Raw genomic sequence first — 27,976 nt, forward strand, 5'->3', positions numbered from 1 at the left:
TTTACGAAAAAGTGTAACGTGTTATTCACCATAGTCTGATGGGCATCCTTCTGAGGAATGAACATAGGCTAAACGATTCTCTATTACATCAATGCGTCCTATCTTTTAGCTAAACATCTTATTTTCAACAAGATTTACTGCAACAAGTTCTTTCATTTTTCGATCTAATTTTAGCTTCGTAAACATCATTCTAAATTCTACATAGTTTCTTACAACCTGGCTACTTTATTAAAAACTCGGACTCGTGATGACTGTTCAACCCATCCTTGGGGTGAGCGAGGTCTAATGGGAAACAACTAGGAATATAGCGAACTGGGGCAAGGGACATTTTCCAAATTCCTGTTCAGGGCAACTGATACCAAGCCGGGGGCATTCTGGAAAAACGGGGATGTCTCGATCACTTTTTCTGTTCGGGTATTGAGATAACTTCGGGACGGGGGGGGGTCGCGTTTATCAGAAACATTTTATCATGGATGCCACTGACAAGTAGTTCCCTCAAGATGGGTCAGATTAGAGAACCTTAGTCGTCTTACCTGTCCCTTTCTTTTTGGTCAATCTAGGTTTCATCAATATTTAGCAGAAAAGGAGAGGTATTAGCATGGCATCAATGCAATTTTTTTTTTTAACGAATTTTGTGCAAATACTTATGGTATTTGGAGCCAATTGGGTGGTACACCAAGTTCGCCAATTAGGTGCCAGTCGTTTAGGGAGAGACAGAGAGAGAGTGATGGAGAGAAAGATAGAGAGATAGATAGAGAGATAGATAGAGAGAGAGAGAGAGAGAGAGAGAGAGATGTGCAACGATAGGCTAAAGGATACACATGTGTCCTGGGAGAGTGACTGTGTACCATTTAGGCTATTCAGTGCATTACCCAATATGAGACGTTTCGGGTCTGTGTTAGGATGTAGAAAGCATGCAGTTTGGGACGGAAGAACATTAGGTCAGGTACAAGAAGGACGTGCATTGAGGTGGGCGCCCTTTGGTGTCATCTTGCAGCGTTAGTCCGTTTCATGTATCGGGTGTGACGTGGCTCCAGATCTGTTACGATACCCTAATCGTGATTCCATTGTAACCTGCAGAGGGAGGAAAAGAGGGAAAAGGAGGGGGAACAACATTCGAGCATATCAGATGTACGGGCACGAAAGTCTTTTACTTACCACATACCCGTTTTATCCTCTCAGGATATAATCCCTGGGGTCTCGGTTTCCGAAGTCAGAGGGGTGGGCAGCGTGGCAAGGGTGGCGAGCGATATGTTGCTCATGGGGGAGACGGTCCGAGGGTGGCATTATAGATCGTGTGTGTGTGGGGAGAACGCTAAAAAGAAATCAGAGGTGCCTAGCGCAAGGTATCTGGTGTGTAAATGTATCCAGCTATTGGGGAACCTTTAAAATCACTCCCAACGCTGTGATGTTCTGGGGCATATCAGTTCTTCGGCTAACCCTGTCCCTTGGTACCTTCGATCTTCATACCCTTATGACATTCTAACATTCATACCGTTTTGCTTTTACCCATTCTCCGAAGTCGAGGTCCTTCTTCATGCGTTAGTTCCTGAGCTTAGTCGCATATTTGGAGGCAACGTATCATACCTTAGATTCGATCATCAATCCGGGGCCGAACAGCCATTTTTCTAGTAACCTTAAAAAGAGAGCAAAATGGTTGTGCAAAAAATAGCCCTCCCGCCGATTCCCACATTTACAAAAGTACGTGATACCCATTCATAGTTTGGAAAACCTTTATTTGCATAATCGTTCAGTACGTAAAACGTGAGAGTGCAATCATATTTTGGCTGGACGTGGCGATGGTGGAAGCACATACAGTAGGGGGGTTTGTCGCATAAGAACATGTTAAAAAGGCCTAATTAATTATTTGCCAGTAACTAAAAACGTCTCGTTAAGTGATGAGGGATCAGGGGCATTTTAGTTCATAAATGGGAACACAGTCAAGCTCATTGTAATCACATTTCCTAGATGTATACCGTGGGTGTGCATCATAAGCGACATTATGTACCAGTTACAATAAATATCAAAAATAAATCGTTCATTGAAATCAACATTTTGACAGACCCCTTTCAAATGTTCGCCAAGCGAACCCTCCTCTCCTTTTCGTCAAGTGTGCAAAGGTTCACATATATCTTAGTACATCAAGTCTCATTAGCTAAAGAACACCACGAGGTGTCCATTTGTTCCTATTTGATACCGGCGCCATTTTGGGCGAGGCCGGTTTAGTCCGGAAGTAGCATCAGGGAAAAAATGTCTCCGACGATTGACGGTTGGACCAGAGTCCCTTTCGGCAGTTCGAAAACCTGTGCTAACAGAGGGGCTGGTGGTGTGGACCGTCAATCAAAAAGGGGGAGGGAGGTAGAATCTTTCTTACCGGGTCACGTTGATGCTCAGCCGGAACTTACTCGAGTTCGTTAGCCCATAATGTTCCTGGGTGGTTCAGACTGAAGCTGGTGCAGACACGAGAGCACCACCATCTTGTTGCTATGTCGTGGTCGTTCCAGTTGTTCCCTACCGGAAGCCTGTAGGGGCCGTGGGCTTCTGGGACTCTGGTAGAATCTTCAAAGCTGTGGGGATGTTGTCGGAGGTGGAGGCTCGTGCCCAGGTGGGCAAGTGCCCGAGTTGCAATTCCGGACAAAGTTACTCCAGCGGCCTAGACCCGCCTTCCAGAGGGCCCAGACGCCATTTTGAGACCCTGCAGCCGCCGCCCTTCGTCGTGTCTTTCAGGAGTGGAAGAAACTTCTTGTGGCGACAAAGACAGAACACCATGCTGTTGGAGCAGGACATTTGGTTCGGGGCGCCAGGGTGCAGCTGTGGAGCCTTCACCTGAGGAGGTGAGGGAGGCTCGTCCGTGCCGCCTTCCTCTCCCGGCGCATCCCACGCCGTCCCTTTGAATCAGGGGTGCACATGATGACCACCCTACACCCCTGACTCCGACTCTTGGGGGACCATTGTATGTCCGGTGCTGCGCAAGTATGCCCGTCGGACATTGTATGTTCTGTGCTGCGAAAATAGGCCCGTTGAACATTGTACGCTCTGTGCTGCGGAAATAGATCCGCCGGACATTGTACGTTCTGTGTTGCACAAGTATATCCGTCGCCCGGCTGGAGGATTTCGGCACCGGGCCGGGGCTGGGAAACCTCCTACCTGTGGAGGTGGGAGAGGCTTGTCCGCGTCGCCTCTCCCTCCCAGTCCCCCTGCGCCAGTTCGATGGAGGAATTCGTGATGGCCGGACCAGGAGATACGAGGAAGGGGGTCATCTGCATCCGCCCCCTCCCTACTCGTGGCCCAGGGGACGTCACCCCAGGAGGGAGAGTATGGGAAGACCATTTCATGTCGGCCCATGGAGCTTCCTGTACCTTCTCGTCTGCGATTTCTTTTGGTCTATGGCTGATGGCTGGCCCCGCCCCACACGTGCTGTGTGTTTCACCTTCCGGATGGGCGGGACCGTTGACTTGTTACAGTTTGAGAACTTCCGGAGTGAGCGTAATATGTTTTGTATTGTACCTATTAGTACAGTTTACTTTAAAGAATGTTTTACTAATTTTTCTATTTATCGTTGGTTGTGTGTTATCTTTATCGTAATTAAATCCTAAATTATATAACAGATGCTTGGTTTCCTTGAGTCCTTTTCTAACGGGGGATTGTCTACGCAGGCCTGTAATTGCTTCTGTTTTTCAGAGTGGGGGGGGCAACAGGGAGCAATCAGTCCCAGAACTCAGACATGTCGCTGGAATTGGTCTGACGAAATCTGTGCCATCGAGCATAATCAAACGTGGTGGTTCTATCCGTCCTATCCGTGTTAGTCTGATTTGTTTTTATCTCGCGCCTTCTCCCTTTCTGCCGACCTGTTATTTCTGTCGACCCTCCGCTCTTACCTATGTTCTGTAGAGTCGGGCATTGGGCTTTCCAGTGCCCGAGACATCTACAAAAAGCACATTGGTTTTGCCTTAAATCTGTTCGTCCTTTGCATAGTGTCGGGGGATTACTTTTGGGTCGTTGTGTCTCGGGGTTGTCCCGTCGGCACATCCCTTTACACCGTTCTCTTTTTGTGTCTAATCCTCGGAACTGTGTCGTCGCTGGCCCTTCCTTTTGCCTCCCAGACGTTTGGAGGGTTGCCTGTCGCGTTTCTTTACCTACTTTGACTTTGTCTCTTTCCTTTCGTTGTGTAGCTTCTTTGCGCCACATTCCGAGACTATCGAGCATAATAGGCGTTGTCTTATTATTACAAAGGGCTATTTCTACCGTTTCTATTTTGTCTAAATCGAAGGATCCTATCAGTGGCCATTGTTTCTCTTGGTTTGCTTTGGTATACTTGTGCCATAGCTTACTATAGGCTATGGTAATTAATCCATACTTTGTGAACATTTCTTTATTAGGGGTGCCTTCCAGCGGAGCTAGATGGTCCACCTCTAATAAACGGTCCGGGCTGAACCAGCTATCCATCAGTGGGGAGAAGACAGGCATGACGGATCACAATGGGGATAATAGTCAGCACTACCTATCTTATCACTGCGTGCAAAGACTAGACAGAATATTTCTATTCTACGTTGTTTGCACGCAGTGAATACCTCAAGAACCAATATCGGGCAATCAGTGTTTGGTCAATAAATAAAAAATAAAAAAAAATGGTCAATGGGGAGAATAAGTAGGCCCGCAAAGGTCTGCGTCACTTACCCTTTCACTATCTGCAAAGAGGGGGACCTATTCTTTTCCTGTTTGCAGACAGAGAATCTCCAGAAAACAATCCGTAACAGTTAATCAATGGGGAGGGGCAATTGATCAGTGGGGGAGAAAGATAGGCACGACGGGTGCGTTACCTATCCTTCACTGCTTGCAAAGAGAGAGCCGGTTGTTTCTCCGTTTGCCGACAGCGAAACTCCAAATAAATTAACAAAGAACAAATACTAGTATTTTCCATCAATCATCAATCATTCCGCAATTCGTCGTGTTTACACGACCTTACCCGGACCGTATGGACAGTTTCTTGTCTTCCGAATCCAGCGCCCGATCGTCCTCTTTCCTTCGTACTCCTCGTGGCACTCCTGATGGTTCCCAGTCAGGACCGTAGATCACTCGAGAGAGGTCTGTTCGGAACCAGTGAAGTTCGGATGATCGGCTGTCAGACGAGGGTCTATCGGACAGGGTACCTTCCGATCGTTGCAGTCGTTCACTCTGTCGTCAGGACCTCTCCCACTGGATCCACGAGTCGCTGATGGGCCCCACGCTTGGGACGCCAATTGTAAAAGGGGTCGTAGACAACCAGTAACCAAAGACCCTTTTTGTGTTGCCCGGCAGTATCGCCTCTATGACCCACCAATATTTACTCAACGAAGAAGCAGGCACTGGAGACTGGAAGGCAGGAAACGAGGGTTTATTCTCTCCGGAGGAGAACACATCAATTCAGACAGCAAGTATCGTCACGAGGTGCTCTACCTGCATCTCTGAGGCCTGGCCTCTTATACTCGGGTTTATGATCTTTATTGCACGTAACACATTCTTGCAACACTTTGATATATGAAAGAACATCCTCGTAATCTCCCCCTCAGGCCCGTTCCCACATACATTTACAGTTGAATTCCCCACCCCGGTCACAACAGGTGATGATTATCGCGCAGCAGGACATTCCGCCGATTCACGGAATGTGTGAAGTTTGATCGGATCTCGTAGGGTGGGGGCTTTGATCGGCTCAAGGGTCTTTTGATAGGGAGGGGAGGCTTCCTACAGTACGGGGTAATAAACAGTATCCGCAGGGCCAGGTGGTGGCTTGGGAACAAGGAAGACAGACGGGCACACAGGAAAGAGGGGGTTTGCATCAAAGGGCCTGAGACTATGAAAGGAATGAAGGGAGGTGTCGCGCTGGGAACAGGATGGGATTCTGAGGCAGATCTGCGCTGAAGAGGGGTTTATGACCCAAGGCATGTGAGAGCGAGGGGGTTGTCAGCGTGCGGGGGATGCCTGCGAGGTTAAGAGAGAGAGAGAGAGAGAGAGAGAGAGAGAGAGAGAGAGAGAGAGAGAGAGAGAGAGAGAGAGAGAGAGAGAGAGACGCGCTGGCTATCAGCGAGGGGCAGAGGGGCCATGGTGCTCAAAATGACTGCCGCTTACGCGCAAGGCATGTGAAAGCGGGAGTGATCAGTGTGTGGGGGTGCTTGTGTAGGTGGAGAGCCGTGCTGGGGGTCAGGGGTGTGCAGAGGGTGGTTCTGGTCAAGGCAGCTAATGTGGTGGGCGTGTGCGGCGAAGAGTGTGGCATCGGGGCAAAAGGGAAGATGGCGCAGATAATGTTCACCAAACCGTATTAAGTTTCCACACACTAGTCTCTCTCTGTGTTTGTTCAACTTGGTGGACATGTTGTCCACTCTTTGCGTTAGATTATCCAGTTTCCCATTCATTTCTTGTAGACTGCGCTGTATGGCTCGAAGCACTCCCTCCATACCGTTCCCGTCTTCTACATCATTGTCCCCTTCTGTCTCTGACAGGGCCGTGGCCCCTTTGCTTTGTTTTTTCGCCTCAAACTGGAGCTTCGATTGCTGTTTCTTCGGCTTACCCATCTCGTTTGCGTGGCGAGGTAGGCCCCAGCTCCTATTCGGAACAACACCAATGGCGGATAGCCCTCTAATTGCTGAAGGTACACGGAGTAACCAGGGTTGTTGAAGTCGTGATGTAGTTATGATGAAACAAATGTCAGGCGGCAATGTCCAAGTCAACAGTTCTGCGAGCGGCTCATTGATAGATCGATAGTCAATTACGTACCCGGGGCCATATCGTCACTACAGCCGGTGGCCTCGTGCACTGCTCCGCTCTAGGATTTGTGCGTCGAGTTTCCTCTTAGGGGCGGCGGGTCCATGGGCTGCGCGCTAGTGTTGTGTAGCGCTCGACTGAGAAGGCGAACGCAGTTAGGGCATGATTTTGGCCAAAGGGGTCTTCGTTCACAGTATCTATTCCAGTCATGCAGGCAGGTATATCATCTTGCACCGGTGAGGACCTGTGTCTCTGCCACCACCCAACACACCTTCGTTGTGATCTGATACCTATAGCCCATGCCGCAGAGTCCTATAGGCTATACACGTGTGTGTCGTGGCAGCTGCACCAGGATCCTCGAGCCGGCAATAGTTTGGAGCGATGTTTACATATTCGCCCTGGGAGTCTTACATCACTCCCAGTCCGCCATGTTGAATTTTATCCGTCGGGGCTTGCCGCTGCACTAGTAGCGCTGCACTAAACCTCAGCAGTTGCTATCACTGGTGGGCCGCAGGTGCAGAGCGTTTTGTATCGGGTGGCTGTAGTGTAACGCGGACACAGTCATTAAAATAGTCTCCTCGCTCCTTTTGCCTCCTTATCACGGCCTCAGTCTCTTTGCATTTCGGCCCCCCGCGGCGGGATGCCTGTCTTTCACCTTGGGGATGCCCGTTAGGGGCTATCTCACAGGGAAAAGCCAGGACGGGTTCCCAAGGCAAGCGCCGAGATGCCTCCGGGTAGTCGAGCGCTATATAAGAACATACAAAAAAAAAAAAATAATAATTTCCCTGGAGCCGCCATTTTGCCCGCTACCGATGCCCCGTGCAACGTATCCTTCTGGGTACTCACATTTAGCGTGTTGTGTGGGAAGGTGACGTTCGCTGTCTCCTACAGCCCTGCCAAATCTCAGGGAGTCTTCAGGGATCTCGTTAGGGCAGCCCCCCATATGCCGTGGAAGCTCTTCATAGCTCCGGTTTCAGATCGCGGACGCCGTCATCTTGGAACCTCGGTCGCGGTGCTCACTCTTTTGCCTCACAAGCAGCGTTTCAGGCGATTATCGGCACAATGAACACCCGCTGGTCATTGCTCAGGTGTTCCGACGCTGATATCTTCCAAAAACATGTATATCTCTGCCAGCAGCACAGTGTTATTTGCGGTAACAGTCACCCGTCCGGCAGAGCTGCCTCAGGAGCCAGCCATTCCGCAGTGTGCCCTCTAGCGCCCCCATCACTCCAAGAACTTAGTCACGCCATCTTACAACCTTTTAAAAAGCTGCACACATAATCAGAGTCTCAAATATAAAGCTTTCTAAAGTAATAACAGGAGGTGATGTTATGGCGGACTTGGTTAGGCGCTGGCTTGGCTCAAGGTAAAATAAGCGCCTTAACTAGAGATTTTATTACTTTTTAATTTTTTTGCAAAGCCACTGTTAACACAGCATTCAACATTACCTCACCCTAATCGTCAGATTTCTCTTACATAGGGTACGTAACCATGCTCACAAACCATCATCTGTCATTTGAGTTGCTTATTTATTTTTCTAGTCACTATTTAAATTGTAAAGAAATGTTATTAGTAATTTAAAATGCCATCAAATATTCACAAAATTTTCATTATCGATGTAGGAAGGTGGATATCTGACTATATGGTTACCCCCACTTTTTGCCTGGTGTTTTGCTGGTTTTCGACTTAGTTAGACTGGGACCCTGCTATTCAGGGCCCCAGTCTATCTGCTTTCTCTATAAAATGGACTCCATGTTCTTTAGGTACATACCAGATTGGTTACTGGGTCACCCTTGTGAGCCCCTGTATAGAGTACCCTAGTTACCCAGGGCATAGGTGCACCCTAGGCCTACCAGGGGCTGCAGCATGTATTGTGCCACCACTGGTTTGCCTTCCAAACTGACACCACAGGTCTGTTCACACAGCCTGGGTAAGGTGGTGTAATCACCCCTTACTTAGATATAGTATACCTACTTCTCTATACCTATGTAGACACATATGCACCTATAAGCCACTCCTAAAGGAGACCTCGACAATCCTGGAGGTAGAGTGCTTGGTTTTATGTGAGAGGGTGCCCTAGCATGAGCTGAGCCCCTCTGCAGCTTTCGGAACCATCTCCTTATAGCTGTTCTATGCTATAGCCATACCATATACTCTTAAGTGCATTATAATCCTCGGGGTTAATGCTAACCTTGGTTTGGCTTTATCAAAACATGTTGTGTAAGGTGTCAAATACTTTGGAATACTACCCCCCCTCCCACCCCCCGGCAATTCTGGCGGCAGGGGTAGCATTCCACCCTTCTAAAGGAAGAAGACATGTAGTTACTGGTTTACCCGGTTAAAGTTAAACAGAGCCTCAGCATCAAAAAATGGATGCTGCTGCAACAGACACGAGTCTGCCCTCCTGCTGCTGGACAAAACTTCGGAAGGGGAGGCCTGGACAATAGGTTTCCTGTCCAGGGAGGTGCTGGCACCTCCCCAGACAGGCTTTAGTGTATTGGGGCAGGAAGGGCTGCATTCAGTGAATGCTTCCAAGACATTGCCTGGGGCACACTAGGTGCTACATGCATTTCCCAGTTCAAACCGCTTGCTGGGGCACTCAACCCCAGCTCTGGCACGAAACTGGACAAAGGGAAAGGCGTGTAACCACCCCCTTCCCAGGTCCACCCATAGGAGGGACCTTAAAGGTAGTCCAGCCCCTAAACCTAGTATAAGTATAGGAACCCCGTCAATAGGACTTTAGATTGCCATGGACGAAACTCTGAAACTTAAATCCTGGACCTTCGACATTTCATTTCGACTAGAAGACGGAACACATCTCCCTTGTGATCAAGGAGTGACCACCCTGTTCAAACAGGCACCAACAGCAACTTTGCCGGTCTGCATTTTTGAGGCTCCCGCCTGATCCCGAAGAATCTTCGACACAGGACACGGACTTCCAGACATCTCTGACCCCGACCTTCGCTCACAGCAAATTTATTTATTTATTGCATTTATTACGCGCAACAGCTACCCACAAAGGGTTTCCCGGCGCGAAGATTTGTAAGGGCAAGCAACACTACGGAGTATGACATTTAGATGTTAAATAGCCAGGTTTTTAGGCTTTTGAGAAATCTGCCATAGTTATCTTCCATCCGGACTGCAAGAGGCATGGAGTTCCACAGCATCGGGCCTTGATAGCAAAAAGACTTGCCTCCTACGTGGGAAAGCTTGAATCTGGGGATAGTGAATTTTTTTTGGGTAGAGGAGCGCAATGATCGAGACGGAAGGTACGGGTGGACCAATGTCAGCAAAGCTTAGACCCGTGGCGGACACGAGAGACGTGGGACCGGAACTCCTGGACATCCTGCATTTTGCAAGCTGCACCTACTTCACGAGGTATCTCGAAGTTGTGCATTGGGGTGCTTGAAACCCCAGAACCGAGCACCATTTGTACCAAAGCTCAGAGGCCCCCGCTCCACGAATGTCCCGTGGGCCACTCTTTTGCATTTCAGCTTGACACGTCTTTGCGGTTCCTAGTCCGTTGGCAGTGAGCCCCCGAAGACTTTCTTTTCAATCTAACTTGCTTTCCTGGTTGCTCCAGCCTTGCTCCAGCTTCCCTACAAAGGAGAAGTTCCTCAGACCTTGCTGGTCTGCACCGAAGCCCATCTCAACTTTCTGCGTGGGTTGCGTTTGCCAAGGCTTGTTGGGTCCAATCCGAATACCGACACCGCAGTCAACTAGATCCTTCGTGGGACAGCTTGAATCCAGCTCCCGGTCGTCGTCGACGCCTCCTGGACCTCTTGGCTGAAGAGACAAGCTTCACCTTTTCTCCTGAAATCACCCGGCATTGGCTGGCAGCTTTCCATCGCCATCCTGGTCACTGGCAAGTGACCCAGACTATGTCCCTTCTGCTTTCAGGTTCTTCAGATCTTCGATCGACCCTTGGATCCACCCGGACACTTTTCCTCTGGTCGCCTGCAGCACTTCTTTGCAGATCTCCATTGAAATCGACGACGAAACCCGACACCAAAAGAGACCTATGTACCCGGCTTCCGTGGGTGAGGTAACACGAGTACTCTGGTAGTCTCGAGGGTATTGGCCCTCCTAGTGTCTAAGTCCAAAAGGGCTCCATCGTAGTTTATTTAGAAGTGTCCTTAAATTGTAAATTTGCAACTTGTTCGTTCTCCATAGAAAATCAATGGTAACCCGCGGCTGTGTTTAGTCACTGCCTGCGTCTCCCGTGGGCCTCCTACATCCTAACCTTTGGTTGTTTAGAGTAGCCCCAGCGATTCCACAGGCCCCAGGCCTGCTTTCTAATTCTAACTTGGTTCTTATACCACTATTTTAGTATATGGTTTTGTGAGGCCCCTAGTGCAAAACTTATACTGTGCAACTTATCGTATGCTAATTAAGTAACTTGTATTATACTTTTACCTCTGACCTCATAAAAAGTGTAGAGGGGTTGTGTTTAGAATAATTACATATATATTTGGTATATACCTTGTGTGGTGTGCTTTCATTTGGTACTCCAGGGATTATAATTGGTAAAACAACTCGCTTAATTCGCTCTCTGAAGTATTAGCCTGAAGACTGCTAGTCACTGCTACCCCTAGGAAAGCTTTCTATTAGGTTGACTTTACAACCACCATCAATAAGGGTCGATTAGACTGGTGCAAGGTGCCTAATAGATCTAGTGGACATCGGAGCCGTCTGCAAGCGCCACAAGACTCTTGAATGATGTGTTGCGCTATACAAATGTCCCTGATTTCATCTGATCTTAGCAAAATAAATGTATGAAACTATTTTATCAAGTGCTCTGCATTTGCATCATAAACCTGCAGCATAGCACAATCTAGTTCCCCCGTAATCTGTGACAAAACAAAAAGATGCAGGTTCTAAATTCACACTCATCCCTATATTCGACAGTGGTTGAGATATTACACTGGTGGTTATTTTATATGTGAGATACTAAAACTGCATCATTCATGTGCAATGATGGTGGCATCTGGTGATAGACATCCTTGAGACCTCCTTATGATGACTGTTCGATTGTACCCAGACCTTTGATGAATTCAGAGTGGACATATATGTGACAACCCTTGTCTACAGCTCATGCTGCCGAGCCTACCTCCAACAAATGAATGAAAATGTGGATTTGCAATGAAGTGGAGATATGGGGCAGTTACTCCAGTATTGGATCTGTTATAGATTCACATGCTTGAATCATTCCCCATCGTCGAGTTGAGAGTCCCACATTACCTAAGAAAAGCAGTCTAATGATAGGTATAGACTAGAAAGGCCCTAAGCCCTTCAGTTTAATAACATATTCTAGTCTTTTGTGCAAAAAGAGACTAAAGTTAAGTTCCGACCAATGAGGTTGCCTCACCCTTTGGAACACGCCTGTGAGAGTCTCCACCGAGCTCTGATCGGTTCTGCCCTTTTTCTGAGTATTTCTTTTTTTAAACTCTTTTTATTGATTGCATGACTTGAATAACATCATCTTACATTCAAATGAGTATAGTTAAATGGGAATTGAGGTTCACATTCCTCCGTGGAAGAGGTGTGGCGCAGCGGCCAGGGTGCCTGACACAGGACAACAGGGTTCACGGTTCGATCCCCTGCTCCGGCGGCAGGTTAGCCCAGCACCATGTGACTCTGGGCAATAGCTTGCTTAATCTTCTTGATGGCCCCCCGCGCCAGGACACCTCTCCGGAGGTAGCTGTGCGCTTCCCAAACACTGGTATTATTTAATCGCTCCTTTCCTAATGACCACACACAGTTCCGAAGACCCTGCCACTGCAGGCTCCTACCCATATACCCACTGCTGCCCTGAGGCGCCACGACGCCTCAGGGCAGCAGTGCGCTTTACAAGACACATACATACATATATACATATTTAGTACAATATATCATTCACTATCTTTAGTTGCGAATCTGTCTGGTGGCAGGGTACAGATATTCCCTCTGAATTTATTCCATCCTCCCCACACGCGTTCCCATTTCTTGGGACAGCCTCTGTTTATATACACAGCTTTTTCGGTCACCATATTCCAGTCCATGTCATTGCGCCATTCTGCATATGCATGGACCGACGAAAGGAAAGTGAACCCCCTCTCATTGCCATGACAGAGCTGCCACGTGTCCACCCAGTCAAGGCTGGAAACCAGCGCATGTAGCCTCATGGGCTGAGTGCCCTCCCGACTTTCACTAGACCTATGTCTGTCCGGGGAGATGTCCATAACGTCGTTCCAATCCCCCCCCTATAGCAGACACCCCTTCAGGCATGTCGGACCATAAAGTCAACAATCGCTCTACTAGATGCCACTGCAAGGGGGGTGGGGCGTAAACACATCCCAGCACGATCGGAACATCCCCAATGGTTCCCCGAACAAAGACAAATCGCCCCTGCCCATCCAACCACTGCTGTGCATGCACATAAGGGACCCTACAATGTATAAGAATTGCAACCCCCCTGGACCCTTGTGTAAAGCCTGCGTGAAAGACCTGTTGGTAGCCAAAACGCTGTAGACAGGGAACCTTAGAGCCCATCAGGTGGGTTTCTTGCAACAGGAGGACGTCAGCCCCGACCCTCTTGGCCTGACGCAGCACCGCTCCTCGCTTAATTTTGTCGAGAAGCCCTCGGACATTCCAACTGACAATGCGGAGGGCGCCCGTGGACCCCGGAACAGTCATCAACTCACTAGCCATCTAAGAACATGCAATCTTGTGGCCCTATCCTGTAGACCAGCTGGAGAGCGGACCCTCCATGTGAAACCCAGCACGAACGTGCATTGCAACCCCAAACCCAAACCACCCCAACCCGCAACAACTCCCCCACCCCATGCCTCAAGAAACTCTGAAGTACCTGTCATGGTGAGATGGGAGCCAAGCCCACAACTGGAGGACCCAGGTCCATCACACCAATGGATCCCTAACTTACCACCCATGGCAGTCCCACCTGCTGCCTACAGGTGTTGAGTCAATAGGGTCCGAGCCCTCGTATGGGCTCCCTCAAGAAACCAGCAAAATGTCACACTTGGTCCAGTCAGGAGGACTCCTCAACCTGATACCCACTTGTCGGGATGGATGGTCCAGCGCTCGGCAAGTGTGTCGAAGCATCATCCACCAACGCCGGACTGCAGGACAGCGACCACCTCTGGGATCTAGATTTCCTGCTACCCCGCCTGCGATGTCTCTGCAAGCCCTGCTGCAACCCCTCGCTCAAGGAAGAATCAGAATGCCGTTCAGGCGGCCTATGGGCCCTCACCCGCACAGTTTCGTCTGTCCACTTAAAAACGTCCTCCGGGTGTCAAAAAACAAGGTACGGGACTGGAAGACCACACTGAGGCGCGCCGGGAATAGCAGGGCATACGGCAACTTGAGCTCCCTCAGCCAGGCCTTGGCAGCCAGGAAGGACTGGAGCTGGTGCTGCACCAGGCGCGTGTATTCGGGGAACACCATGATCCGCTGATTGTCATAGAGCAGAGGTTCCTTGGCTCGAGCCTCCTTCAGAATTGTGTCCCGATCAAAGTAGTTCAGGAGCCGCGCTATGACCGGGCGGGGCCGAGCCCCCACCGGCGGCTTCTGGGCTAGGGCCCTGTGTGCCTGCGCGACCACGAAACAGCGGGATAGGGCATCCGGAGGGAGCCAGCTCTCCAACCACTGCGTAAGGAATCGCTCCATGTTGCCAGATTCACATCCCTCCGGTAAACCCACAAAGCGCAGGTTGTTGCGCCTGGCCCTCCCTTCGGGATCCTCAACCCGCAGCGCCAGGCCCTTCTGCGTACTCTCCAGCTTCGCCACCTTCTGCTTGAGGATAGTGACATCGTCCTCCACACCCGACACACGCTCCTCCGCCTCCGTTATGCGGGACACTGCATTGCACAAATCCTGCCGCAACAGCATCACATCCTACCGAACTGCGCCAATCTTAGCGTCCAGCATGTCCCTCGATTGAGTGATTGCTGCCAGCAACGCTGCATTGTCCAGCGGGGCCTCCTGCGCATGGCCGGCCATGCTGCCCGCCTTCCGGGGGTTAGTGAACTTATCAATGGGTCCCTGTGCAGCCGGGGCACTGCCCCCCTTGCCCCTCGTCATGGCGAGTGCCCACTGGCACCCCGCCGGGGCACCTGGAGACCGGCCGGCCGCAAAACGGCACCCCCAGTACTGCCGGGGCCGCCGTAGGTCCCAGCACCTCCGACAACAGCGTCCTGCGACCCCGGGACCAGCTCCAGGATTAATTACAAGCGGGGTCGCCTCCAGGGAGAAGACACCGCCGTCCGGCAGGGGAGACAGGGGATCAGTGCCACCAGTACCTCCGTGATGCAGGGCCCTCCACCGCAGTCGTCCGTCTCCACAAAATGGCATCCCCTCCGGGTTCTGCTCGCCTCCGCCACGTGTGCACCGCAGGATCCGCTGTCCCTGGCCACCCTCCACGCTCCAAGTAGCACTGTCGTCCGGCAGGGGAGATGGGGGATCAGCGCCGCCAATACTTCCGTGATGTACGGCCCTCCACTGCAGTCACCAGCATCCACAATTTGGTTTCCCCTCCGGGTTCTGCTCACCACCTCTCCTCCGCATGTGCCCCGCAGGATCTGCCGTCTCTGACCACACTCCACACGCCGCTGCCACTGGCGTTAGGGATGGTCGGGCCCCAGCGCGACCCACGGGCCGCGCATCCTGGACCTGGGTAACCATGAGTGTCTGGGCGGCACCCACCGCAATTCCGCGCACCAGTGCGGCTCGATCAGACCGCCGATCACAACACCGGCCCAGAGAGAGGGTAGTTGAGAGGAAAGGAGCCCCCACTCCGTGTCCCCAGCAAAGCGGCACCCACTGCCGCGGAGAGCAAAGATGGCGGCTGCGGCTCTCAACACTGTCTTTGCGGCCGGCCCTTCGGCTGTGTAGGATCCTAGGCGTAGGGCTGAGCGCTCACGCACCGGCTCTTTATATGGGGAACTCCTCTCGTGGTGATTCGGGGCCGGCCTGCCCCCGGCTGAAATCGGCCGCCATCTGCTGCCGGCAGCCCACCGCCGTCCGCCTGCCAAGCGCCGTCTTGCGAGGCCTCCAGGGCCTCCGCTGCGGCAGTCCCGGCTTCGGATATGGTAGCTAGGCCGCGACCCACCAAATCGGCGGCGCCAGCCCGCCAGCCCCCAGGCTGTCAAGTGCAGGGGGTCGGACCGTCGCTGCCAGGGCCAGAAGACCAAGCGCCCCCTCCAGGACCAGTTACAAGTCCGAGGGAGCCAGGATCAGGTAAGGATTATCGCCGGGCTGGACGGAGCGCTCTGCTAAACGTCCGCCATGTCGGCCCGGTTAGCCACGCCCCCTAGGTCTCCAATTTTTGCTTACCATTACTCACTGAGACTTTGTGTGGGGTCTATTTGATTGTTAATTATTTTCCACTAAGTTAAAAATATAGCTTTCTTATCAATCCGTTCCGTAAGCAGCCTGTCCTCTAATGGTGAGGCCTCTGGGAGGGTGGTGCCCTGTGGGATGACGGCCATGAGTGCATGCTTGATCTGAAGGTACTGGAACATTTCTGTAGCGGCCATGTGATATTTGTCTTGAAGTTGTACAAATGTAATGACGTTCCCATTAACCCATAGATCGCCCACCCTTGAGACACCTATCCAGTCCCATTGTCTAAACCCTTTACAAATACCTGGCCTGCCCTGCTTTCCGGTTTCCCAAAGCGGGGTGTGTTGGGTTATGATTTTGTTAGACCATCCCAGTTTGTTAAGGACTACATAACATATTCGAATTGTGTGTGCGGCAAGTCTTGTAAGGTTCTTGTTGGAGGTTTTGTCGTAGAGTGCCCTACTGATTCCTCCCTCCCCTAGGATGTGCCTATCCATGGGAAAAGCTGGTTCAGTCTGGGGTGACTGAAGCCACTGGTTGATCGCCATCAGCTGGGAGGCCCAATAATATGCCTGTATATTCAGGAGTGCTATACCGCCGTCATCCCATCCTTCACCCAGCGTAGTCATAGCTATTCGGGCTGGCTTTCCGTCCCATAAGAGGCTGTGTACTTCTGCTTCTATCACCCTAAAGTACGATGGTAGAACAGGGAATGGGGTATTTTGCAGGGCATAAAGAAATCTGGGCAGCGCCATAATTTTGAAGAGAGCAACCCTACCTAGCAGAGTCAGTGGGAGGGATTGCCAATGCTTGGTATCCTGACGCAGTCATTTCAGGGGCTCCTGGAGGTTTGCGACTATAAATTATTCCTGGTCCACTCTGATGTATATCCTGAGATATCTGAATCCATTTTCTACCACTCTCACCTCACAGCCCTTGGGGAGGACTGGGGGAGGGCCACTCAACATATATAAGATAGACTTAGTCCAGTTATTTGTATAACCGGAATATCGCCCCTATGACTCACAAATGTCCAATAGTCTTGTCAGCGAACGTTGTGAGGATGCCATGTATAATAGTATGTCATCTGCATATAAAGATATCTGGTCCGCCCATCCCTCCGCCCAGCGGAGTCCAAGGTTAATATGATCATTCCTTACCCATGCCCCAAGGAGAAAGTATGCAATAGCCGTCTGTTAACTACTACTTGCACCAGCAGGATTGTGTATAACAACTGCACCCAAGAGCGAAATTTGGGCCCAAATCCCATACGTTCAAGAACTGCGAAAAGGAATGGCCATTCGACCGTGTTGAAGGCCATTCGCGCATCAAGAGAGAGGATGATGGCTTCTTCCTGAATTGTATGTCTACAGTCCAGCACGCCCTGCAAACGTTGCAAATTGAGTGCTGTGTTTTTACCCTAAATAAAGCCGGATTTGTCTGGATGAACTAATTTAGTAAGGAGGGGGGGTAAATCTGTTGGCCAGTGCTTTACCAATATCTTGGCTTCCGCATTGAGCAATAAAATGTGGTGGTAAGACGTGCATTCATGGGCAGGCTTTCCCGACTTGCGAATGGCGACTATCGTTGCCATGCGTTGGCCCCTCTGGACTTCCTCTTCCTGAAGACTTGCTTTGTACATGTTCAACAAATACGGTGTTAGTTTTGTCATTGCCCTTTGTACAGTTTAATGGGGATGCCGTTGGGCCCCAGGGCTTTCCCTGACCGTATACCTCCAATAGCTGCTGCTATTTATTCTGGTGCAAAATCTGTTTCTAGTGAGTCAGTTTCGTCATCTGTTAGAGTAGTGATGTGTCGTCTCAGCCACAGGGGCATATATCTTTGCATAGTGATGTGAAAATGCGTCCACTATCTGTTGTGCATCTGTAATGCCGACCACCAATCCTTTACGGGGCTTCTTGTTTACCGCCCCCCGGGGCCCCTTGGTTCTTTTCATGAGGATCTACAGGCAAGGGCCATGGAGCTATGTTTGAAGGGCAAACATTGTCTGGTCTTGGGTGATCTAAACATTCATATGGACCAAGGAGATGAGGGTGACCCGATTAAAATCTTGGAAGTCACTGCCCCTCTTGGCCTTATCCCCTACTTGGCTGTGCCGACCCACAATAGAGGTCATACTCTCGACCAGGTGTTTTCCACTCTGCCTCTCATCATGGCCCATCCGATCCCGGTGCTTTGGTCAGATCACTTTTTGATATCCTTTCAAATTGTCGCGGTCGGTAAGCCTGTGTGTGTCGCCACCTGTCCTTCGGGGCAGCCCCGACGAGCCTATCATAAGATCTCCCTTGATGATTTAGGACAGGCCTGCCTTGACTATCCCTGCCGGTTGTCGGAAGACCTGGAGTCCGACCTTGTCCAGCTGCAAGATTGGATCAGGGAGCGACTTAATGAACTTGCTCCCGAATCCTCTCCTCGTAAAAACCACTAGGCGGTCCTCTGCACCTTAGTTTACCGAGGCCCTGGCCTCTTCCAGACGCGCCTGTAAGAGTGCGGAAAGACGGTGGCGCCATAGGTACGAGGATGTGGCCAAGGCGGAATACAAGATGGTTATAAAAGCCTATCATGCTGACATTCTTCGGGAAAAACGGCACTACTTCGCGGCCCGAATAGAGTCAGCCTCTAGCTCCTGTAAGGAGATTTTCGCCACTGTGAAGGAGTTTATGTCGCCTAAAGCAATTGCATCTCAGCACAAGTTCTCTGAACCGTGGGTGACCACATTGGCCAGCTTCTTTCATGATAAGATCAAGCTGATCCAGGACTCTTTCCCAGCCCCTGTCATCGGGACTAGGATGTACCAGGAGATCCACGGGAATTTGGCGGAAGATTCTGAGCGTACTTTATCGGAATTTCCACCTTTATCGAGCACTGCGTCGCTTGATTTGCTTTTTCAGCTTAAATCAGGTTCACCTGCTGACCCGTGTCCTGCCAGGTTTTTGGCAAGGATGGCGGAAGTGGTCAATCCACTTGTGAATCCTGTGCTGAATTGTTCCTTGACCAGTGGCGTTGTTCCTGGTGTTTGGAAAGAGGCGAGGGTGGTTCCGCTTCTCAAAAAACCGGGCCTTGATCCTGACCTTCATGCTAACTATCGCCCGATCTCTCTCCTACCTGCTTTTGCCAAAATCGTTGAGAAGCATGTCCATAAGGTCCTCTCTGCCTTTCTTGAGTCACATAGCCTGCTGCATGCCACCCAGTCTGTCTTCCGTACCAACTTTAGCACTGAAACTGCGCTTCTCGAAGTCAGTGAGGCTATCAAGGATGTGCTGGATTCAGGGGGTAGGGCCATGTTGGTCATGCTTGATCTGTCGGCGGCCTTTGACACCGTCCCTCATGAAGGTCTTCTCCGCAGACTGTATGAGATTGGTTTGCGTGGGACGGTGTTGAGGTGGTTTCAATCTTACCTGTCTGGTCGTCGGCAGGTGGTCTGGGCCCCCCCCTACTCCGCCGAAGTGCCGCCGCTGGAGGTTGGAGTACCGCAGGGCTCCGTGTTGAGCCCCACACTCTTTAATATCTTTCTGACCCCTTTGGCGGTGCTGGCTGAGTCCTTTAGGGCCCAGATAATATCATACGCCGACGACACCCAGCTCCTTTTCACATGTGCAAAGGGGGCTGAGTTCGATGGAGAGAGTATCCGTGGCTGCCTGGGAGCGGTATTTGAATGGTTTCAGGGTAATAGTCTTAAGTGTAACCCTGGAAAATCTGAGGTGCTCTTTTTTGGGTGCCAATCTGACCTGAGTTGGCAGGAATGGTGGCCGCATGACATGTTTCCACCGGCATCTTCCTCCACCGTGGCGAAAAATCTGGGGGTCAAAATTGATAATGGCCTGACGATGAAAGCCCAAGTTCTTGGCCTTGTGGGCGTTTGCTTTGGCCTGCTTAGGATGCTTCGGAGGTTTCTCCCTCTGCTCTCATTTGACCATCGCAAAATTACCGTCCATGCCCTCATTTGCTCGAGGCTGGACTACTCCAATGTTCTCTACCTGGGTTTGCCCGACTACCTGCTGCAGCGCCTTCAGGTAGTCTAGAACTCGGCGGCCCGCGCCATTTATGGTCTTCCCCGCCGTGCCAGTGCCTCTGATCTTTTATCCACCTTGCACTGGCTCCCTGTCAGAAAGCGCATTGCCTTTAAGACCCTTACTCTGGCCCACAAGGCGCTCTACTCTACGGGAGCAACTTATATTCGGAAAAGGCTAGCCTTTTACAAACCTACTAGGGCTCTGAGATCAGAAACTCTCTCTCTTGCGGTGGTGCCAGTGGTGAAGAAAGCCCGGACTGGTGGACGCTCCTTCAAACGGCTTGCTCCTCAGCTCTGGAACACTCTCCCCTTATCACTCCGCAGCACTGCCAATTTGCTTGCTTTTAGAAAGGGACTTAAAACCTGGTGGTTCTGTCTTTAGTTTTCTGTTTTCTTATTTGCCGGTCCTATTTCCTGTTGTGTTATGTGTTAGCTGCTGACCTGTTGGTCTGAAAGCGCAGGGACACTCCTTTGGAGTAGCTGAGCGCTATACAAACCCCCCCTATAACACATAACATAATGCGCTCTCCGGTGTCGATCTGGAGTTCTGCCACCCACCTATCTGTCCGTTCCTGTCTGTCTAGCCAGGCGAGGAGTTTACCTGCCTTATCCCCAGCCTCGTATATTCTGTGTCTGGGAGACGCTAACTTGCCCTAAGCCCCTTCCCACATGAGTTCTCTATATTCTTGCTTTTTTGTGTTTAGTCGGGTCGTATTGGTCTCAGAGGGGTCTAGGGAGTGTATGTTTCTAAGTAACGTACCTCTTGTTCTGGAGCTTCTGCTATCTGTCTTTTCTTTGTTGTGGCCTGCTATGAGTGAAATTGCTGGTCCACTGATGACTGGTTTATAAGCCTCCCACAGGACTAGAGGAGAGGAGACTGAATGCTCATTTTCCTCGAAATAATGTTGGGTTGTAGTGATCAGGCCCTTCCTGATCTTGGGATTTTTAAGGTATCCCAGGTAGATAGGGTATATCCGACAGTGGTCTGGGGTACCGATGGTGTATTTAATAAGGATGGGAGAGTGGTCCGGGATGCCTCTAGCTAGATGGGACTCCTCTACAAACCTACCTCCACTGTCAACGAAAGGACATAATCTATTCTGGAGAGACTAATATGTGTGCCCGAGTGAAATGTATATTGCCGCGCCTGGGGGAATCTGGTTCGCCATACGTCTGCAAGGCCCAGTGCCTCCACAAAGTCTGAAAGTCTGGATTTAGTCTGGTGTTGGTGTCTTGGGGGCATCCGGTCCATGGAGTCATCTAGTGTATTATTAAAATCCCCCCCATTATCAATTGTCCCTCTGGAAGTTTAAGAAGGAGCTCGCCGAGTGCTGGCATTGCTATTGAGTGCAGTGCTGGGAGGATATATACCCTAACCAGGTTGATTGTTCGCCTTTCCCATTGGCCCGATACAGCCGCGAACCACCCCTGGTCGTCTGTCCATGTATGCTGAACTATAAATGGGAATTGTCTTCTGAGCAGGATCCCTACCCCGCGAGCCGGACGTGAACCCTGAATGTGCGCTAAATAAATACCCCGTTGGTCCAGAGCTTTACATGTTGCACCTACCAAGTGGGTCTCTTGAAATAAAGCCACCGTTGGCGCTCTGCGTTTAATATAATGGAGGATGAGTCCCCTCTTCAATGTATCCCTAGGGCCATTGAGGTTCCACGAGATTCATTGTAGGTGCTGGCCATTTTGCAGGTGTGATGCAGGTGTGGGTGTGGTGGCATTAACCAGTGCGATTGTCTATGTCTCGGGTAGCATCTATATGGGTGCGCTGGACTGAGTATTCCGATGGGAACCCAACAAGGCGATGGTCAAGTCGTGTCACAAATGATACCAAACAGTCATATCAACAAAAACAATAACGGGCAACCTCTACCCTCCCCCCTCCCTGCCTCACTGCATGACGGATTCAAAACTCCCTGCCTCCCCAACAGTGCAGAGCGCCTGTCACCCTTACACTGGTACTTATGCATGGAAGCATTTCCAGCAACTCCCCGTGCCTCTGGTATATTAGCTTGGCGGTGATAAATTGGATCAATACAATTACCTAGAGGTTGAAACATGAAAAAATCAATGTAATTGTAGTCCCGTCTGGGCCATGTCCACTCACGTTCCCATAGCTATGCACAGTTATCAGGGTAGCCAGGACCGCCTCAGTCCGCCTTGAAGAATAACACCATTGTCTCTAGCTTAGATTGTCTTACGTTCGTGAGGAGAGCCCTGTGATCAAAGTCTGTTGCTCCTTTGTCCATTCCCTCGATAGAAGGGGCTGTTACTTCGAGTTTCCCGGCCTTCTGCCATGTTTGTGGACGTCGTCTCAACCGGGTCCAGTTGCGTTGCCTTTGACGAATACCCATTCTGTTTCTTTCTGGACCGTGGTTCATAACCTGATGCCACCCCTCGAGCCACTCCTGGGCTTCCTCCGACGTCGCAAAGAATCAGACTTTTCCCTCCGCCTCAACTAGCAGTTTTGCAGGAAATAATATGGAGTATTTGAGCTTGCGGTTACTCAGTTCTTTTTTTATGTCCATGAAACGGTGTCTTTGCTTTGTTACTGCTGCCGTGTAGCCCAGGAAAAGGGTGATTTTGCTGTGTTCGAAGCGCAGTGGCGAAGCCATTCGGGCCATCTGCAGGATCACATCCCGATCTCGGAAGGTGAAGATGCGGGCAAGGATAGGCCTTGGTGGGGCCCCAGGCTTAGGTCTACCACCCGGGACGCGGTGCGCCCTCTCTACTGAGAAGTAGTGCGACAGACCTCTCGTTGTAGGTGTTTCTGAATGAGGTCTTCCATAAGCCGATCAGTTGCCAGCCCTTCTGCTTTCTCCGGCACCCCAATAATGCAAACGTTGTTGCGTCTGGAGCGGCCTCCATTGTCGGCCATCTTTGCGGCCATAGCTTTACTCTCAGTTTGCAATTGTCACACTTGACATTTAAGTATCTGAGTCTACGCACAGGGTAGCCGTTGAGGCTTCTACCTCTGTTACTCTTGCGCTCATGTTCTTGAGAACGGTCCGGATAAGTGAGACTTCAACAGAGACAGTATCAATACGCGTTTCCAGGAATGTATGCACCCTATTCAGTGTGGCCGTAATATCTTGCAATGTTACCTCTTTCGCTTCTGCCGCTGTGCCATCGCCAGCTTGAATAGTAGGTGGGTCCGCCGTTTCCGACTGCTCTCTGGCCCATGCACATTTGTCCAATTTTGTTTGGTGTGTGATGCGCGGGCCTATACCCCCCCACCCTACCTGCCATCGCGAGCCCTGGTTCACCCTCTATAGTTCGGGGTACGTGCTTGGTAGTAGTTGCCGCTGCCTGCCTGTGCGGTACGGTTCCACACGCTGCCTTTCGTTTTTCCCATGTCTAGTGGACGGTGCCCTGGACCACGGTCGATGGAGAATGCCTGCTGTTCACAGAAATTGAGTGGGGTACGGCATGGGTACGGCGGATCTCCGACACTGTGTGTCTGTGTCACTACGTGATTTCTTGTGACACTGACTCCCTATCAGATGAGTCACTTTGTTACCCAATCAAACATTCAGTGGATATGCCCCCATTCGGATATGGCACCCAAGGGGTGTCGACGGCAACCTCCTTCCCCACTGCCCAGTATGTGCACCCACTTGCCGAGGCACCCTGCGGAATGTCGCACCACCACCCTGGTTTCGGTGGCCTAAGTCTCCCAGGTCGCAATATTAACTATGCAGGCCTGTGTCGCGGCAGCCACAATGTTAAAGCCAGTTCCTCCAGTATGTCCTATCCCACGGCTCCGGAACGGACATGCGCTAGGCGTAGCTTGAGTGCCTGGCTGCGCAGTCTGGTTGTGCCTTAGAGCTCTGCTGGGTGCGACTCCCGGGGGGTGGTCAAGCCCAGACTCCATACCAGAGCCCCGTCGTCACTCAGAGCTATGGCCTATGTTAGCACGCCCAACTCGCGCCTCCGGGTGGTCCAGGTACCTTCTCCTCAAGTACGGATGTCACGAAGTGTAACCCCGGGTCTCAGGCGATCTCCTTCAACCCCTGGACACACCGCTTCTTTCCTCAAGTGGGGACAGGGAGCCACTCACCGGTCGGATTAGGCGGCCACACTGGTACTGGAGGCCCCGGCTCCAGCCAGGGGCGTAGGCCGTACTCTTCTCCGCGACATGGCTGGTCACTTCTGTGTCCATTTCGAATTATGATGGGCTCATTCTCATACCCAACGGGTTCCGATTCTTCCTCCACCTCTTTTTTAGCACCGCCAGTGGATAATCATGCGGATTTATATGGGAAAAGTCTAGTGCGAGACGGATCTACGCTAGGTGGCAGCCATTTCCAGGGCTGCTGGCCACACCTCTCTTCCCGAGTATTTTTATCGCTTTATCTATATAGATATCTAAAGATTCCAATACTGGAGAACTACCATTACAGGTAAGTAACTTATTTTCTTCTTTTTCACGTCTGTGCTGTCATACGTTTTTAAAATAAACAGTCACTGACTCTGGCCAGCGGGAAGAACAGTGCCCCGTTTCCAGAAGTTCCCAACAGGTTACTAAAGACAGTGTGTTTGCTGGATGATCACCATCTCGTGTAAGTAAATATTATTTAGCACGATTGTTAAAGGAAAATAAACAATATTGAACAAATACATCTTTAATTCATTTTCACAATTTGTTTTAGATGATATTGGACAGAAAAATAAACATTCGTCGCCAGAAACGGGAGGCTCGAAAAGACCACACCAAGTCTGCCCCATCACATCCGAAAGACTCCCGGGTGCCACCCCAGGCACCAGTGCCAAACGGGCCTCTTGGGAATCACAATGGACCGACAGTTTCTAATGCAAAAGTAGCCGCCGCAGCAGCAGTGCCTTCGTCACAGGATTTAAAAGGACCTACTGTTTCCAGTGATGATGCTCTGGCTGCAGATGTGTTGTTGCAGGAGAATCCCAAGGACACAAAAGCTCAGACTCTTAAAGCCACCTCGGCACCAGTAGACATTTCTACTGCGGCGAATGAGAAGACACCACAGAAACCTGTCCAGAGCCCACATACCGCCAAGGAGACCTACAATCCCATCACTCACACAGTGATGCAGAGTACGTGAGCTACACCCCTCTGCCGTGCCTCCTTACTGAACCTCTCCTTCTGTCACTCTTTCTTTTTGCACCTAAATGACAAACATGCTGTTCGCAGATGAAGGAGTATATCTTTTCCAAAAGAGGATTGTGGTCCAACATACTAGAGTCTGAGTTTGATTAACAGCACATTTATACATTACTTTACTGTCACCTTTGCCACACATCCACGAACCCGTTCTGCCATTTCCTTTCTTGTTCTTTTTCCGCCTACAGACTTTCATGTATTTCTTGTCCCTCCTTCAGGCTCAGAACTTTCTAGCTGTCTTTGGACTGCCTGTATGTGCCTTTCTTGTTACATGTCTAATTTATTTTTATTTTATTTAATTGGGTGTATTTATAAAGCACAAACTTGGGCCAGGAGGCCACCACAGTGCTGCACATACAAAATAGGATCTATAACTCTCATGTGAAACAGACCTAGATATTTTTCAATGAGTATTAAAAGAACACTTGCAAAGATACAGGGGAAAATATTTCAGATCATGGGCTGATGAGGTGGAAGGGGGCATACTGTCTAGAGTTCTATGGATCAGGCTCTTGTGCTCATGTCAGGTCTTGTAGATAATGCGAAAAAAATAAGTGGCCATAGAGACACTTCTGACAGTCAGAACCACATGGACCAGATGTTCCATGACTTGCTGTAACACTAGTCTCTCCAGTCTCTATTCTGCCGGACTCCTCCATTGTTCCTTGCTGCAGGCAAGCTGCTGAAACATGTATTGGATAGCAGAAATGTAAATTTGATGAGCCTGGGCATATTCACACCTCAGCCTCCTCCCCTTGATACACCAGTTGACTCAAAAATCTCCATTCTTTCGTCTGCTCCAGCGAACTGGATTTCATTTAGTAGCTGACCAGATTGCTTTCAGTGCCACCCAGCCTTTTTAGCCTTCTCTTGTTCAGTTGTCCTTTTCTCCGTTGTTACTTCGTCTAGATATGCTATTCATGCAGGTCAACCTTTACAAAAGTTTTCATATTGTGGATTCTGGGAGACATCAAATTGTCCCTGATGTGAGCTGGTTGAACGCCACTAATCACAAGAATGCTTGTTTCCACAGCCATGTCTGGCTTCTGCATGGGAAGCCAATGGGAGTCTAGATTCTTTTTGCAGCCAAAGTCATCAAAAAGGCCCGTCAACACCCAGCTATCGCACTTCATAGAAACCAACAAGATCCTAGACACCTCTCAATCCAGATTCCGCAGCAACCACCACACCAAGACTGCCCTCCTCAACGACACTGACGACATCCGTGCCATGCTCGATCAACGCCATCTGGCAGTCCTCATCCTCCTGGACCTATCAGCAGCCACCGCACACCAGCCACAAGGCTCCATGATGCTGGCATCTAAGGAAAGGCCTTAGACTGGCTATGATCTTTCCTCTCGGACAGAGCACAGAGAATAAGCCTCCCGCCCTTCCTCTCAGAACCAACAGAGATTATATGCGGAGTACCCCAAGGATCCTCCCTCAGCCCAACCATCTTCATCATCTATTTGGCCCCCGCCACCATCGTCAGAAACCATGGGCTCAACATCGTTTATTACGCCGATGACACCCAGCTCATCCTCTCCCTCACTAAGGAACCTGACATCACCAGGTGCAATTTCCAAGAAGGGATAAAAGCCGTCGCAACCTGGATGAAGAACAGCTGCCTGAAACTCAACTCGGAGAAAGCAGAAGTCCTCATCCTCGGCCCCACCCCCTCTGCATGGGACGACACCTGGTGGCCCCTACCCTCGGAAATCCACCCACCCCAACAGACCATGCACGCAACCGTGGCATCATACTGGACTCATCACTCACCATGAATCGCCAAATCAACACAGTCTCCTCCACATGCTTTAACACACTCCGCATACTACGCAAAACGTTCAAGTGGATCCCCCCCCGAATCCAGAAAAGTCATCACTCACGCACCCATCACCAGCAGACTAGACTACTGCAACGCCCTCTACGTCGGAATCAACAAAAAACTCCTCTGCAAACTCCAGACCGTCCAGAACGACTAATCCTCTATATCCCATCGTAGAACCACATGAACCAACAACTCTGTGACCTCCACTGGCTCCCTGTCAAAAAAAAAATACCCTTCAAGCTATTCACACACGCCTACAAGGCCCTCCACAACACTGGACCCCAATACCTCAACGACAGAATCTCCTTCCACGCTCCCAAGAGAAACCTCCACTCAGCCGACCTCTCTCTAGCCACCATCCCTTGCCTTAACAGGACCACAGCAGGTGGAAGATCCTTCTCCTACCTCCCAGCCAAGACCTGGAACGAACTCCCGCTTCACCTCCGACGAAGCTCAACACTGCACCAATTCAGGAAGGAACTCAAGGACTGGCTCTTCGAATGACCCTAAATGGAGCTGGCCACCCCCACCCCCAGTGCCTTGAGACCCTCACGGGAGAGTAGTGCACTTTACAATTCCCTGATTGATTGATTGAGATAGTTGTTGTTCACTAGGATTATAGGGAATGGGGTGTACATCTACCATTAGCTCGGGTTGCTTCTTACCAAGTTGTATCGGTCTCACTTCATCTGCGCATATTGCTTATTTACAAAAAAGAGCTCTCGATAAATTAGATGCTTTTGCTTCAACTTTACCACACTGTACATTTGTTTTTCTCCTGCTGGTTTCCACGATATGAGAATTTCTTTAAGGTAATCTCGACTTAGCAACCAGCCTGGTGCCAGCTCTAGTAATGATATTGGTGACTCTTTGTTCAGTGTTTCCA

General features: G+C 50.4%; 1 protein-coding gene across 3 annotated transcripts in view; it reads left to right on the forward strand.

Annotated features, from left to right (window-relative positions):
• MAPK15 (mitogen-activated protein kinase 15) overlaps positions 1-27,976 on the forward strand; it is a 185,413-nt gene that overhangs the window by 117,610 nt on the left and 39,827 nt on the right. For all 3 annotated transcript variants that reach the window (XM_086966537.1, XM_086966536.1, XM_086966538.1), the window contains one exon: positions 24,775-25,192. In XM_086966537.1, the coding sequence (XP_086822663.1) occupies positions 24,775-25,192 (418 nt within the window). The remainder of the gene's footprint in view (positions 1-24,774; positions 25,193-27,976) is intronic.

The sequence above is a fragment of the Lissotriton vulgaris genome, chromosome 4_1, assembly GCF_964263255.1.
Source record: "Lissotriton vulgaris chromosome 4_1, aLisVul1.2, whole genome shotgun sequence".
NCBI classification, from domain to species: Eukaryota; Metazoa; Chordata; class Amphibia; order Caudata; family Salamandridae; genus Lissotriton; species Lissotriton vulgaris.